Source organism: Melanaphis sacchari, unplaced genomic scaffold (assembly GCF_002803265.2).
Source record: "Melanaphis sacchari strain LSU unplaced genomic scaffold, SCAv2.0 Contig66_pilon_pilon, whole genome shotgun sequence".
Lineage (NCBI taxonomy): Eukaryota > Metazoa > Arthropoda > Insecta > Hemiptera > Aphididae > Melanaphis > Melanaphis sacchari.
The window spans coordinates 12,217-30,576 of NW_020271477.1; the positions used below are offsets into that span (position 1 = coordinate 12,217).

Consider the following 18,360-nt stretch of genomic DNA (forward strand, 5'->3'; position numbering starts at 1 on the left):
GTACAATTTTATTTACTATACTTATTAAATTAATTACTTCTATAGTCTTGTATATATTTACAAATTATATAAATACGCGCAAGTAAGATATTTTTGTAGACTCTGTCCATTTCTTTAGATTATTGAGCACATAATTTATACATAACTACATAAGTATACTGTGTAATGTATATAATTGTCAAAATTTTTAGGTTTGCATGTGCTTACGTGTACCTTACGTTTAAAGTATTTATTGTCTACAAAATAGTGTTGTTTTACTTAGAATTTTGTTTTTATTAAGTATTTTACCACTAGAGTTTAACAATTTAAAAAAAAAAAATGTTCATCATATACCATGTAGATAATTGAATCTGATTTTTTTGGTCAGTTGAAATGTTAATAATATATTGTCTTTATAATTTAAAATGTACTTTGGTAAAAAAAATAAATAAACAATAAAAAATATTTAAATTTTAGATTTCTTATCTTAATATTATTAATTAACTTAATTGAATACTTTAAATATTAAATGAATTGATCATTATTACAGTATCACATAAATTTTAAAAAAAAAAATCGTGTAAAATATACCTGTCCATACGTAAAATATTGACTATTACGGTAAGGCAAACTGCGTATACAGCATATTAAAAATACATTGTTTATGCGTAATAAATTAAACATATTTGTTGCCAATGCATAAGTTGAGCATTACATTATACAAATAATAATCATGTAATTCATATCATTACTATAATAATAATAAAACATATCCCGTACCTATACGTATATAAAATATACAGATTACAGTTGCGTCATGAGAATTTTTTTTCCTATAGGAGGTTATGTACGGGCTACAGTCGCCCGTGTAAATAGTTCGTGTACATCGGCTTCGAGTTCTCTTGAGATGGACGAATAAACATAACTTAGACAATAATAATAATAATAATAAAAAATCATGACGCTACTGTGCGTAGTCGTATTTTTATTCGCGCGTACACAGTGCACATTGCAGTGTTAAGACTGTTAATGTGTTATACTTAAATAGTAAACGGATAGATGTACGAAAAACATGTTGTATATTATGTATAGCGAGGTGTCATGGGGTTAACGAGGCGTTTGGTTTTTTTTTTGAACGATTCTCGCGACTTAATCGTAAAGCTACCATATAGTATATTATAACGTCATACGGTTAGGTTTTATTATTGCGTAGAATACAATGTAAAATAACGCGGACGGCTATATCGTTCACGACAACAGTATGATATAATATGATAAATGTAGTATAGACGGCGAGGTGTGTTCCTTCGATACGATGACTTTTATACCGCTGTTATCCTTTGTACGCGTAGACGCATCCTACGGACGAGGCATCGCCGGAATAGTAGACACCAGTTCGTGTGCGGTGGACCTGGACCCCTTCGGTTTGCACACGCATCCGCTTTCCACGAGCACGTAATCTTGGCCGGTCAGCGTCACCGGTCCCAAAGGTATTACCAGGAACAAGTACGGTACATACGTTTGCGTACACTCTCCTCTGACCATGTCGCACTCGTTTGACCTGTGATGAAAAAGCAAAAAAGGAAAAAAAGAAAAGCGTTTAGATCTTTAGTCAAAAGGCCGTGGTTGTTGATCACTGGACGTAATAGGTATTAGGTGTTCTATACAGTGGCGTAGTTATGGTGGTAGGGAATGGTGGAGATAGATCCCCCCCCAAGCCTTTTTTTTTTTTTAATGTTTAATGCGCATTGACTTATACACCTACTCGATATAAGACTATTTGATTATTTGATTATATAAATATCTATATTATCTTATAATCACGGATATAATACGCGATACAATAATAGGCTATAAGGGGCACGGTGTGGTGTGGTGTTTGCATGACTTAATGTTTGATGTTTATCCAATCAATTATACGCCCCCCCCCCCCCCCCGGAATAAAATCATAACTGCGCCACTGGTTCCGTGTTTGGTATAATGCTTACTCGCAAACTTCATAAACGACTTGTTGTAACAGATCCGGAAATTTTTGAACGATAGTCACGGGTTGGCCAGACGTCAGCGACACGCCGTACATGGGCGCAGTCGTGTTGTATCTGGTGCGGCACAGCCTGTTCGGCGTTTGGCATAGTTCACGGTTGGCAGCTGGTGTCGATCCATACTCTCGGGCTGAAAAACCATAAAATTATTTTATTGCTGTTGGGTTTGTCGTACACGCATTAACGCATATTATAACCGTAGTTGCTGCAAATATTCACGAACGTGCACGCGAGTATTAACCGCGCCGCACACGCATGATATCAAAAAGAATCCAAATCTATATATTTCTGTTTAAGTATATTGGGTATACGGATGCGTCGCGTGATGCCTGTACAATTGTCAGAAAGTCAATTTCTGTTAGACAAATATGTGAAACTTACGTTATTGTGTTACATTATTATGATCGCCCGTGACACCCATTGAATGTAATCTCGTGAAATAAATGAATTATACGATTAACATTTTATCTTCCCAATAGAAATCATCGTCGTGCGGCGCACGGTATGTAAAATAATATCGTGTGTATAAAAATAATTATAATTGAGTAGATATGTACGCATTTTTGTGATTATATTGGAGAGAAATTTAATTTGTAAAAGCCGTTTAAATATAATATCGAATTGAAATGATTGTACGGGAATATGTAAAATAATGTGTAAAATATAGAATCATCATATTTCCCCGAAATCGTAATAATTCGTGTCTAAAATATTTATTATTGAAACCGTATATTTTATGCGAATCGTATAATTTATCTAGAAAAATACCTTATTGTTGACAACATAATTTTTTGAAATTTATGTTGATCCGAATTTCGTGGTATCAATACAAATAATATATTTTCGTTGAATCATATTATGTTTCGCTGGAAACGTATTTCATTTAAAAAATATTTGAAAATATTATGTATTCAGTTTTATCTTTTTTTTTTTAATTATGCCGACAACTGGCATGCCACCCGGTTCCTACAATTGTACCTATATATTGTTTGTTATAGAGATACTTAGAATTCATATTTAATTTTTTTTTTTAATTTTATTAAATTATGAACATTGATTTCAAATACAATAACCTAACTACAATAAGATGGTACAACGAATTCCTTCTAAAAATAAAATAGAATAAGATTTAATATAAAACGCAATATTTACTATTATACTTGAATATTTTTATTAAAATAAAAAATTATAATTTAACTTTGAAATTTAAAGTAGTATATTATAAACATAAAACACGATTATATCATTATAAATGTTATCAAAGAGTAAAGTATTACGTATTAAATATTGATAGTATATTATTTCAATAATATTACTATATAATATAAAATACCATGTACATTAGAACTATTTGATCATTTTTATCTAGGATACAAAATTATATACACTTCATTATTGAATTTATAGGTACTTATTTATTTTGTTAAACATCCGAATAAAACTCAATTCGTTGCGCAGTTTTTTAAGCAGGTATAAATAATGCGAAAACGTTTATTTTTCCAATAAATGATCTGATGTTTTACATACTACATATAGCGTGAATATCGTATAAATATATAACTATATAATACATATGACCGATATACTCCGTTCAAGAGTTATTAGTTATTACTTTTATTTATGATATCGATTTAGTTTTTACCTACTTTTTTTTTTATTCTTTTATTTAATGGTTGTACAATGTGAGAAACAAAAAACAGAACAAAATAATGTCAATTATCTTGTCAACATGTTATTATAGAAATAAAAAATAAGCCAATAGTATCAGATTATATCTGTTAGAAGTCTAGAAATAAGTAAATAACTGTATTCGATTTTTATTTTATTTATCACATATATGCGCTTTACCTATTTAATATGTTAATCAAAATGATCTCATTTAAAAAAAAATATATTATTATAAGCTTTTTAATTTATTACTTTAAAAATGGTTAAAATACATATTTAAAAAAAAATACTCATTAAAATAAATTGTAAAATGTGAAATAAATAAAACAACCATCAACATGTATAGGTTAGATTATGTAAGTATACATTTATGTAAATATTTGAAATTTTAAGTAAATATTAGAGGTGAATTCTCTACTTACCAGTTCTACTAATCGTGTAATCTTCATTGTGGTTATTAAATTTATAGGTTTTTAGTAGAGTTTCCCGTACTGTTTCGGGACTGGGTTTCGAGTCAGAATGAAAAGCGTCGCGTCCTGTCCTCGATGATCCCCAGTTGTGAGTGCGTCTATACGTTCCGGCTACTATTGACCTATACATTTTTGTAAAAATAAATAATTTTGAAAACTAATTGAATACATGAATTTTAAATTACGGTGATTTCCGGTTAACGGAATGATACTAATAATAGAATTGTTCAACGACGCCAACAAATTACGTCTCAAAAACTGGGTCGATTTTTTATCAACTTTTTAAACTGTATCTATGATTAAATTTGTTTTATAGAAATATGTTTTGTACTTACTCTGGATACGGTTTTCCATTGGGACCGATGCAATCCAAATTATCAATGAGCGCGTCACCCCGCAAGTATTTTAGCGATTCACCATTTCCGCCACAAAGTTCAGCCCTCGTATACTTATACAGGGATAGTATATAAATTATATGTAGTAACTGTAAGGAAAATATAGAATTATAATAATTAAAAATGAAAATAACATTAACAAAAAAAATTCTTCAGAATTTGTAATTGAACACTCAATAATAGTCAATAGAATATATGAAGTCACCATATATGTAAGCTAAGAAATATGTTTATAATTTAATTTTAAAAATTATTTTGATTTTTAAGACCATAATTTTATTATTTTGTTTAAAATATATTGTCGAACCTGTAAGTAGATATTAATAAATTAATTAATCATGATTATGATTATTCAATAATTTGAAGAAAAATAAAATAAATACATTTTTAGCTATAAACATTTTAATAAACTGGTTTTGTAATTCAACTAATATTTAAGCAGTTCACTAGCTGTCCGGAATTTATTCAATTCGAGTTCTGTAAATTTAAATATATATTCTCTCCAACAACTTATTTTATTTTTCAGTCATTTTGACACAATATTGTATAAAATGTATTCCTTCTAAATTAGAATTTTATTGTATTTTTTTATACACCGTAAAAATAAGATAAAATAGTAAAAAATTTAATAAAACATATGTTTACAGCACATTTCTAAATACCTTGTTAGTTGTTACCATATGCAGTCAGTAAAAAAATGTAGAACAATTGCAAATACAATACAAAATATTATACAGTTATTAGTTATTACTTATTACTTTACAATATTATTATTATAGGTACATCAATACACTCGTATATTATACAATACGGGAAATGGATGAAAAATAGAAAAACTACATCGCTTCACGTCTCTGTAAATGTGTATCGTCTTTGGATAATAAAACGTCTATTGACCTACTATATTGTTTGTATTGTTTAGTTTCAAAGAAACTTTTGTAATTAATCGTGTAATTAGAAACCATCAGCCGCGGCGGCGCGTCTTCCGGCAATATTCGTGCGTGTATAATAATAATATGTGTACTGTACACGTTCGCATGTGTGTGTGTGTTATATCTGAACCAAATACATACATAAATATTTATAATAGTTATATTGTAATACGGAATCGTGTGTGTATAACGTGTTAATAATAAGCGGAGGAGGTAATAAAAATATAAAAAAAAAAAGTCACCGTATAACGGTATTATATATACGAATTATGTCGACGCCGTGCGTTATTTTTCATTTTTTTTTTTTTTTTCATTTGCCATTTCCGATCGGCGAATATCGTACATCCGTTAGAATAATAATAATAATAATAAACTATACGCGGTATCTTATTATTGTAGAATATCGATATATTTTCGATTGTCGCGGCGGTCGATGTCGTCGGCGACGCCTGCAGACCGCCGCCGCGCCGAGCGATGAAATGTGTAAAAAATAACCCCCGCGCGCGAACGCAATTTGAACGACGTGCGTTTTAGTGTGCCAATCAATGCTGCAATACCGACAAATACATATTATATTATCAGCTCGGTCGTTTCGGGACGAACGTTTACACACGCCATCGTATAGAGCCGCGACGGTGCGCGTAACCTTGACCGCTACGCGACGTATGAATCTCGCGTTGTTGTGGGCAGGTATACGTAGTGAGGAGGACGTGTACGACGAGTACGACGACGACGACGACGACTTCAAACGCGCATTGAAAAAAACGTGACACACCGTACGCGCATGACGTGTGTGTGCGTGCGATCGTCGATGAGAGGCCCCGATCGTAACGGGATCGCCGAGCCGCCGCCGCCGCCACTGCTGGAGACTTCAGCGAGCGTACCCACACACACACACACGCACACGCGATTGGGTGGAGATCGGGTGTACAGATATCGCGGGATAACCCACATTTTTGTACCGGCTTATTTATATGTATAATGTATATATTTATTTATATATATATAGCCATGACGACGTTCTTCAATCGGCCATTCGTACTCCACGCACGGACTCTCCAGCTGTCAGCGGCGGCGGCGGCAGATATTTCGACGGTGATTCACGGCGATCGCGCCCGAGACCCATTGACCCAAATCCTCGTTGCGACGTAATCGCCGTGTTATTATTATAATGGCTCATTGTCGTACGTTATAATATAATATAGGTAATGTATTGTCTTACGCCGGGCCGGTGTCGGCGGCGGTGGCGGTGGCGCGCCGTATATATATGCTTACGATTTCGAGAATTATTATTTCGAGTTTCGCGCCCGTCTCGTGTACCTATAACAATATAATGTAATTTTATCGTCATGCCACGATTTACAGTATACGAGAACACCAGACTCGATTGTTGTGTGCGCGCGCCGGGCGATTTGCCGGGCACGCCCGTCGCAGCTCGCCCATCGGTCGCGTTTGTCCCGCACGCGACGCGTGATGTGATACGCGTCGATTGAAATTCGCAAATTTTTACGAATTTCATAGTTACACTGTAAAATAAACCGCCATAACATTATAATATCCAAACGCACTGTTCTACTACGCGAGTCCCGGACGGATTCTTATTTTTTTTTTTTTTTTGGATAAATTGTTAGGCGTTCCGGTGATTTTTTCGAAATTTTTTGGCACGACCAAATCGAAGTCCGGACGAGTATAGTTTCTGAGGCGAGTTACTAGACTCCGATATACTCATAGGATAATCGTTTTCAATAATGGTTTTACACGTGGAACATAAGGCTTGATATGTAACACTCGGTCTGGTGTTACATATTGGTACTTGATACACACGTGTAGTTGGACAACTTAAACTAACTATAATACAATTTTAATACATTTATATCGCTATAATTTTCAAATAATCATAGGGTTTTCGTCACACTTTACAAAGGCCTAATATTTATTATTATCTTTAGTACACAGAGATAAATAACTCAAAAAATTACTGGTTCGTATTTCGATTTAAAAGTGTAAATCACTTTAAAAAAAATTATTTTCTCGACAAATTATAGAAAAAATTGTAGTTCCTTCTCATTTAAAAAATTAGAAGTCTGTATATTGCCTTTACTTCTTAGATAGTATAATTAATTAAAAAGTTAGGTCTATAGATAGTTAGATGTACTATATTATAATACCAAATTCAAAATTTTAGTAAATGTATTATTATAAACGAAAAATAACGGAATTGACCATGTTTAGTAAATCGCTCTCTATATTAAGTATACAGTATAAACATGTAATAACAACCGAACAATCGCGTGTGGACTGTGCGTGTAAAATATTAAACCATTGTAAGTACTACGTTATGTATAAATTTGAATCACAGAGATTTTTCCCTGACATAATAAAACATAATAAAATGTGTACGAGTCATTACTATAACCTATATCAATCGTATCGGTATAAATGTATAATTATGATCTATAACAAATTCGTTCGTATATTTTTGATAACAAAATGTTTTTAACGGGTAATATGACCACTTTCGTAAACGCATAAGAGTTAATAAGGAGTTTAAAGATATCCCCGTTAGGCCATAAAATATGTACACAATTATCTTCTCATCGTGAAGTTCGAATTTATTGCAAAACGGTATTCTGTCAAAAATATAAATTCATCAATTACATTTTTCGCTTCAGTAGCGACAATAAATATATTTTAGTATAATAACTGTCTCTATGTATCTATTCTGTTACTGCAGAATATAATAGTTCGCATTAAAATATAAAGTATTTCATAATCATTACGTTTTTAATCTTATTTAATATAATATATTACTATAATGGAAATGTGATTTAATTCATAAATTTGTATATCTGCGTACAAAGAGCACGTTTAAAAATTAAAATTAGATAGATTTTACTGATCCGTTTTATAAACACAACTATATCAAAAACAATGAACATTTTTAAGTATAGCTTAAATCTCAAATTATTATTTACAATATTGAATTTTTTAGTAAACACTAACTTTTCAAAAATTTGTGTGATAATTTCATTATTCAACTCTTTGAAACATAACTATATAGATTATAGATTAGAAACGTAGGTATGTAATATGTATGTATTGTCATTTGTCGTACACTCAGTGCCGTAACTACATTTTTGAAGCCGGTGTGCATTAAGTATAAAATAGGGGATCTTAAAGAAACTACCACCAAATTATTATAATTTATAAATTAACTCATAAAATATACATATTATATGATATACAATACTGATTAATTCTTATTAAAATGTGGAAAATGTGACCAAAATATTTTAAATAGCGAAAAAAATTTTTTTTATTTATTTGGTAATAAATTAATAACACATTTTTAAAAGTAATCTTAAACTCTAAAAATCTAATAGAAAAAAATAAATTCTAAAAATAATTAATAGATAACTATAATATTTTTATACGAATGTTCTACAAGAATTTAACCGTTACCCATGTTTGAGGAAGTATTAACAGGATAGAAATTAATCGTTTGAAAATTTTTCTAGAAATTAAATAACTATAAAAATCATGAGGTTAATAAAAATAAAATAAAATTTCTTTTTAAAAACGATATTTTTATTTAAAATTGTTTATCCTGATATTAATAGATAATTACAAATAAATCTGTCAAACACTGTTTAACTTTTTTCAGTGATCACATCATGATAATAACATTCAGTTGAATAATGACAATGAGTTATTTATACTTAATAGATCAATGGATAAGTTCTAAGTAGTAACAGTAACTATAATTTTGAAAATAACCGCGATCTGTGGTTAACGATTTATATTCATGTCTCATGATAATATAATTTTATCATTTAAACATTTTTGTTTCTTAGAAGTCTCGACCGTGAATTACTGTCGACAACTATTATTTTAGATAATAATATTCCTTTTTCCGATTAATAAAGATACATTCAATTGACAATAGTTACCTTTAAATGAGCTAAAAAGTATAACATCTAAAAAATAAAGATGGCTCATGTGCGGTGCACACCCAATAGTTTTACTGTTTTAGTACTGTAGAATACGATCACTGCAGGTACTTAAATGCATATATATATATATATATATATATATATATCGTTTCCATTATATGACGCACGTATATAATACATTAGACTTTATAGATTTATATCGTATTCTATACGTTCTTTTATGTATGTTACAAACATAACGGAAAGAAACACAACGCGAACATCTATTTAGTTTCCATGTATAAGTTTTATAGGTTCTGACTTTCTGTGCGTAAAGAAAAAAAAAGCTAATGGTTTTATAATTTAAAATCACACAGGTTGGAAGGTACCATGTACGTGTAACGTGTGTAACACATACATCGAGGCCCGATATTATATTGCATTGCAGTAATATAACTCTCATGACAATTTGATGGGTTTATCGGTCATCGACGCAGTGGTGTAGGGAGTATATTATGTTATTGTCTAGTTTGACAATATATATGTATGGTATATAGAACTACATTACATACCTATAGATTTATTATAGAGTGTTTCAATTAATACCCACTGTTTGACAAATGTTGTGGCACCGAACGCATCACACCTGCAGAAATGGTTCACAGAACAATGTCTCGCAGTAAAATTGACAGCAAACTTGGATTATACAGTAAAACGTATAGCAACTAAAAATAAATTAAAGAGATCGGTCGTTGTCCGCCTCGCGTGTGATTTTTAAAATAACATAATAACGTCATAAACTATCGACTGCCACACATTAATTTTAATCTGGGTACCTACTACCTACATTTTAAGTATCGACATATCTTTCTTGAGTTTCACACGGTAAACCATGTTAGAATATTTTCCCATCAGCTCAGCACTTATAATATGTGTGGTATTATAATATTAGATTCTGTTGGTGCCGTGTTGGTGTTTTTAATCTCTTTTGCGCGTACTTACATACATAACATTATATCCAGTTGTAAGTGAAATCTACTTTCGTCTTTATTCGAGATAAACTGAAATGCACATTAACTATTGTTCAATTAAATCTATACAGTATCTTTTGATGATATTTCGAACCATCGTACATTATTTATATTCAAATATGCGCATCAATACAAAAACACACTAACCTATACAGTAGCTTATTATTTATTGTGTTTTATAGGTATCCCGTTGTTTTTTAATACAGTAACTAGTTTATATTTTGATACATACATTTGTATACACAATATTTACTTATATACCTACTGGTTTGTTGTTTTTCTCTTCGTATTATTTTATGCTAAAAACTGCAGATCATTCGACCAAACGCCGTCTTATAAGCTTTCATTATATTATATTATTAACATTGATAATAGTCTGTAGATGGAATAGGTACACGTGAATGGATCCCGGAGACATACTCCCCACTTAACCAGTGTTTGATAGCTATAAATTTAATAGGTAACAATGATTTCTTCGACATCTATGTTTTTGTAAAATCATTTAATTCCGTAGCATATTTGGCAAAAATCCGGCGGGCCTGTGAATAATACAGCGAACAGCTCACTCAGATAATCGAAAACGAAACCATCCATAGCAATGATAAGAAAACCTTCGATAGGTTAAAAAAAAATTAACTCTATTTCGTTTATGTACACGTAGCAGTCACATCACGAATCACGATAATGAGGAAGTGTAACCTTCAAATTCTTCAATTTCATATTTTCACATAATGGACCGAATTGATGTTAAATTATTTTTCGTACAACTGTATACGTGTATCGGACATCGGAGCATACTATTTCACATTATTCCATTTAGATTTAATATATGTATCTCATAAATAAATCTCTGCCTACAGAGTAGTATATATATTGTCCAAAACATAATAATCAAGCTCTTAAGTTTGTGCACAACAACGTTAACAAGACAACGAGTTCGTTACATACAAATATCAGTTCAGAATAATCTATTCATGCACGTGCGTATATCTTGTATACGCATGTTATATTGTATTTTGTATTTTATATTCTAAATTATAATAGTCGTTGTGTGTTTTGTGGACGATGAACTTTGCAGATAAAATGCTGATGACATTTTATATCTCATCTACTGCACGATTACATAACACACATAAGGCTTACAAAAATTGTTTTTGCATAGCGTAAAATATAGCTTTATAAAACAACGCGTTATCCTCTTATCCTCATTCATAATTTAATAATTTTCTTAAATCATGAAAATTGTAGTTTGAAAACAAGTTGTCGACTATGACAAACTCTGAGAAAGACCTGTGAGTAATAACTGTATACGTAGGTATGTAATTATTATTATATGTATAAATAATGTCATCCGTATATATATATATATTTATATAATGTGCAGTGCGGTTAACTTATAATTATTGTAGTTTTTGTACATTATTATAAGTAAATAATAATTTCCGTTAGTATTTATTTTTTATCGCTTTAAAACTTCATGCATATATAAATATGCGATATTTTTTTTTCTCGGATGACACACCGGAAATATTTATGGGGGCTCATGAGAACCGGTCCGTGTTGATTTTTTAAAAAATAAAAAGAATGAATAAATATTGTTTGGGGATATTGTAATACATATATAATATAGATAGGTACAATATTCTTACAAGATACGAAATCCATCTTATACGGTATCCGCGCCGCCGCCGATATGAATGGAACTTTTAAACGAACAGTAATCGTAATTGTTCCCGAGTCACGCGTGACGCACGTTTATACGGACATTGCGGTTCGCGCGTATTCCTGCGGTCATTCGTGCTGCAGTCATTGAACTTGCAGTGTTTTTGTTTCCCAGCCGTTTTTCTACATGAACGATGCTAAATAATTTAGTTAGGATTACTTTTTTTTCTTAAAAAAAAAAAAATGATTTTTACTATTTCTTCATCATAAGCATCATCATTTGTCGTTATAGGTAAGTATATACTGTGTATATATATATATATAATATATATATATATACTTGCTTCGACTCATGAAAAACGTGCGTGACCGACAACCAATTAGGATCTTGTTCGTCGTTAATCAGGATCACAAAAGAAATACTCGTTATAACCCCTCATAAAGCCATCCAATACTTAAAAAGAATTACATGGAATATCGATTATCGTTTACGCGACTGCGTCGGGGGTATCCTGACCGCATGTATACTTATATTATTGTTATGTACGAACTAGAATATGGCTGTCAGTGGAAAACGCGTCTCGTTCTGATCTGAATACGATTATTATTATTGAATCTCAATCATGTTCATGTATAGTGAATTTCACGAAGAGCATTTGTGTGTATATTATGTATAGTAATGTAAGTGCGTATACAACTGATTTACGATTGAATGTAACGTCGAATTCCACACAAATACATATAACTAGGATTGTTACAATATACCCACCCAAATCGTATATAAGTATCGTTATTTATGCGAGTTTAAAATCTGATTTATGTATGAATTGATAAAAATATTTATTTTAAACTTAAAAATTTTCATCAGTTGTTTTTTCCTGTACAAGTATTCACTACTTGATGTTCAAAATGTTTAAATTATTGTCCGTTTTGAAGGAAGTAATACAAATTGCATAAACTTATTTTCAATAATTATTTGCCTAATCAAGAAATGTATTCAGTTATTTAGTTATTATATGTATATTATATACATAACTTGACGGCTAATATAGGTCCTAAATAGGCAATTGTCCTCGTCAAATTTTGAGGGGTATTCCCTTACTCGACTCCACAATATTTTTGAACCAACATTCCTGTATACTGTATTTTTAATAATGTAAGATAAAAGAGAATGCGGGACGCTTTGGAAAAACAAAAAGATAAATTGAAATAGATCGAAATATCAAATAGATGTATTGTTCGATAATAATAGTTGATATTTTGAAAAAATTATGGCACTTAATAATTTTATTTGGGGGAGAAGGGAATCTAAAAATATGTATTTGCCCACAATTAATCTACCACTCGTCACGCCACTGTGTATATATTTGTTTAATATTGGTAGGTAGTTAAGGGCTATGATATTAAAGGTAATTAAAATTAAATCTTACAGTTGCAGAAATATTCATAGTATACATTATCTTGTTAAATATACTGTTCATTTAATTCATACGAAAATATCAATATTTTATTGAAAAAAAAACGAAATAATTTAATAGGCGTTAAATTAAACTAGATGAAAATAAGAAACGATTGAAATAAATTACTAGAGGGATGGAAAATGTGCACATAGATAACATGTGAAGCATATATAATATTCATATAAACATTCTATTACATCCATACATATCGAAATGAGGTAAATTTTAAACGCATATAATATAATGAACAATGATGAGTTAGAAATCATTTTGAGAACGCACTCAAACGATTGATTGCTTATTGTTTACGATTATTACCTATCAACCGATAATCGAGACGTTTGCTTTGATACATTCAATTACTTAGAACGAATTCAATAAGTACACCGCCTATTAGATTTAAATAAAATTTAAATTTCGTTAGATCTCGATTCTATTGAACTTATTTTGATTATATTTATCTATAATCATCTAAATAAATAGTGTGACGATTTGAAGTTTCTATCAAATTTGAGACTATTATTATCTAGAACATTCGCACATAACTTGATTACATGTCTTCCTATATTATTAAATATCTTATAGGTATTAAAATAATCATAATACATATTTTTTGCAAAATGTCAAAATATATTATCATAATAATTATTGAATTACTCTATAGTTATAATTATATTTTTTGTTTAATTTGTATGTAAGTATATATCATGTAATATTTGTTAAATACGAGCATACATTTCAATATCTAATTTGCATACATTTATTTTGATTATATTTATTTTTTATATTCAACATAACGGTATAACTGCATAATCTTTCTTTATAAATATACAGTACACAAATATACCCAATTGTTTAAATTATAAATTCTGTATAAAACGTAAAAGCAAATAATTCAAATATAAGAAGACAGTTTACACGCATTCAGCAGAACCAATCGTTTATTTTTAAGTATAGTATTATGAAGACCACTTATACCTGTTGAAATGTTCAAAATATAATTCTTAACGCTTATGCATTTATTTTTAATTTCTGTGTATTTTTGTTTTGTTTTTTACAAATACTATTATAAAAACTAGTTTGTTGTTTATGGTCAAGTATAAAACGAACGTTCAGTACTTATGCTTATCAAAATTTAAATTGAGTCAATTAATAAAATATAAGATATATAAATAGATTATACAATAACGCATCATTTTTTTACTAGGTTTCGAAGACAATATTATACTTATTGACAATTTTTTATAATATTATTTTTTCTTTTCCATTCACTAAGCAGAATAGTTTTTGATGCCGTTTTTTTTTCATTTTAATCTACCTATTTATGATTTAGAGTTTAACGAACTAAAGTAAAAAGTTTTTTTTATCGTTATAAATCTATAATGTATGTATTATTATTTATTTTTATAATAGTTGTGTTTATTATTGTAGCAACCGGCGATTTAAATTTAAAACATCTCGGAAAACACGATTGCTATATTACTAAATATTATAATATAATATAAAATTATGTATTAGATTCGTGTTGGTATTTTAAATTTTAACTTTACACAAAAATTCACCCGAGTTTCAAAAGCAACGAGTGCAGACAACTGTACCATGTTTAGTAAATTGTACACCATCGAGTCCTTAGATTTTCGTCCCTAGCACCCGCGCTCGCTTGTCCCGCAGCCCTGGCTGCAACAAGACCCCCGACACGATTGGTAAATGCATAGCCAACGTACACGATAGGTAGTTACAGTTAGTATTAGTTAACTACTCGCCTATAGACGACAGTGCGCCTACCTATACCTACGATGATTTCCGAATTTACCTTGAACGACGACGACCAGTGGTTGTGACGGGAAACGGCTTTGCCCGCGGTGGTCATGGTGCACAGGTGGCGATCGCGGGCTGACGTTCAGACTCCGACGTGCGACGACGGCGGCTGTGCGGCGCCGGTGACGATAGAGCTGCTGCTGCTGCTGCGGCTGCTGTGTCGGCGGCGCGTCTGTGCGACGGACGGCGAGAGCGTGGCCGGTGCGCGTGTGGCTCGGCGGTTACACGAGCGGCCGCGGTTACGAGCGGTCAGGCTGCAGGACGGCCGGTGCTGTAGCGGTCATGTCCCGTGTACGTACGCGCGCGGCGGACGGACGACCAATCGCTACTGCGCTACGCACGGCCGTGGCGTACGGTGCGGTCGCGCGCTCCCGCGGGTTTCCCGTTTCGGGGCCGGCGCGGCGGATAGTTGTCGCGCGGTGTACAGCACGCGCGCGGCCGACGCCGGTACGTGCGTTTTTTTCAGATTTTTTTCGCAAAAACTTTACGGCGGCTGCTGCTGCCGTTGTCGCTGCCGTTGCGACGGAGACGGAGACGACGACGGGTGTTTTCGACCGCGAGCGAGCTGCAGAGTATAAGACGCGCGCGCGCGGAGGAGTCAACGACCGGCTTGGACTTCGGATGGCTGGTGATCTGGTGGTGTTCTGCGCCGGAGCCGACGAACGCGATCGTGACCCCTACTATTATATCGCAGGTATACGCGCCGTGGTCGTTGACGGATCCACCCCACTGCTGGTGCCGCGCGACGTACCTACAAGATATCTGGCCGACTCGGACCCGCCCGCCCTCCCGCCGTCGCGTCGACGGCGGCGCGCGATGTACATAATATATTATATTATTATTATTATTATTATTATTATTATATTGTACTGTATTATCATCATCTACGCCGGGCGGCCGCCACAACCGGTCTACCGTGCGGACGAGCGCGCGAGACGCGCCGCAGCTGCGCTCGGTTCGCGCTTAGTGTTGCCGGCAGTGATGACGACTTCGTCACGACGCGCCGCCTCGACGTAAATCTGTCGTCGTCTTTGTGCGGCCGCGCTGCCCCGCCTTGAGATTTAGTTTTTGATTCGCCGGACAAGAAGATTATTACCCGCAATGAATTTTTCTGAAATCATTCTCTTCCGACGTTTACCCGGCGCTGCTAATATACACGTAATATACACGTATCACTGTACTACGTTCGGCTCGAAGATTTGCAGAGAGTATTTTTTTTATTTTTTTTTTTATTTTTTAGATTTCCATCTTTAAGGTCGTTGACAATGACAATAATAATAACTACGTGTAAATGCGTTAATAACGGGTTATTACATCTCCGCCCATAATGAAACCTTGTATATCCAGTCGAAACTTTAATGTACACACATTATACGTTAATACCTACTGCAGGGTTATTCACCATACGTCTATTTTTCAGAAATATATAAATAGTATTTGTAAGACCGTCTCTGAGGACTGTTTATTCTTATTTCTAATAATAGTTCAGTATACATTCGTATTAATATCTCAGAAACTACGGGTTTGATTTTTTATTAAGATATATCAACATTTTCATAAAAGAATCTTATACATATATACGTATATCGATAGATTGCAGATGTCTAATATATTACAGAGACATCACTGCATATCCGTAAAATAACTATGTAGTTATCTGTCTATAAGTAGGAAAACAAACATCCACCCACCACCGCTAATACGTATTGCAGATATTTGCACGAAAACATTCACTTTGATAATTTAAAATTTAGATTTCCGTTTGAAAGTTACAAGTTAACCGTTAATAGTGTAATGGGTACAGATTTTGGTTTTTAATATTTAAAAAATTATGTTATATATTATTGAGATTATATTGAGATTTGATATACAATACATAATATATTTATTTATCTAATATTAGAATTGCGAAAAACATAATATAAACAGTTTATAAAAAGTTTCCATAAACACGATGTCTATTTTCATCAGTTAAAGACCACTCTGTAGTGTTGTTTATTAAAGTACTATAATTTATAAGTTATAAGTTTTGTAACCATACTTATAATGTTATTACAATTTTTTATTGTCAAATATTATTAACGTTGTACTATTTCATCCGGTTCCACGGTTTCCGCCAGTTTACTATGACTTATTATATTCTAATGAGTATGGACAATTCGTAACGAAAACGGTTGCTCATCCCACTCTCGTGAAACAAGCTATTATTATGAAGCAAAAATCTGTACGTGACTACGTTTTTATTTAACGAACAAAAAAATAAATATCTGAATATTATTTTCGTTTCAATTCGAATTTCGATTAAAAAAAAATGTATACGGTATCAGGTTTTTTATCGCACTTTGAAAATAAATGGCAAACTAAACGCATAAATATATTGGTCCTGACTTGGCAATGACTAGAGAAATGCTATTGTCTTTTCAGATATTTAAAACGAGAATTCTGTCAATGCATTTTTTTTTTTTATTTACCAGTAGTCCCCATGTATTATCATATCACTTGTTGACAGGTAAATTGGTAATAGTGAATACGCAAATTATTAACAGTTGATATATCTATAAATTAATGTACCTTTAGCTTTTAGATACTCATAATGAACGGTCGACGTACTATGGAAGTATTAATAATGAATATTATTATATACGAGTAGTTGAATTGATCTTGCCAATTATTATAATAATTGTTTAGTAAAAAATTATGATTATCAAAATCAAAATCCTAGTTTGACATTGCTAAAATTTCAGCTGACATTTGGTCTTAAGATTTTCAATACGCTAGTTGTCGATCAGTTACATCTCAAACAATATATAATTCACATTTGAGTTCAGGGTCAAATAAGACCGGTTAGGTTAGGTTTAAGATAGTCGTTATTTCAGAGTGTGCAATGAATCAAAACGACTAATACTTCTCAATTCTCGTAATCATACACTGTATAGAATTTAAATAATAAACTACATAAGTCTTTTTAATG

General features: G+C 32.1%; 1 protein-coding gene across 1 annotated transcript; it reads right to left on the reverse strand.

Moving 5' to 3' along the window:
• Positions 1-502: 502 nt before the first annotated feature.
• Positions 503-16,053, reverse strand: LOC112600697. The gene is made up of 5 exons (XM_025347996.1): positions 15,385-16,053; positions 4,495-4,643; positions 4,112-4,281; positions 1,968-2,151; positions 503-1,540 (listed from the first exon to the last, which is right to left on the reverse strand). The coding sequence occupies exons 1-5, from the start codon at positions 15,439-15,441 to the stop codon at positions 1,339-1,341; spliced, it is 762 nt and encodes a 253-aa protein (XP_025203781.1). The 5' UTR covers positions 15,442-16,053; the 3' UTR covers positions 503-1,338.
• Between the last annotated feature and the right edge of the window lie 2,307 nt (positions 16,054-18,360).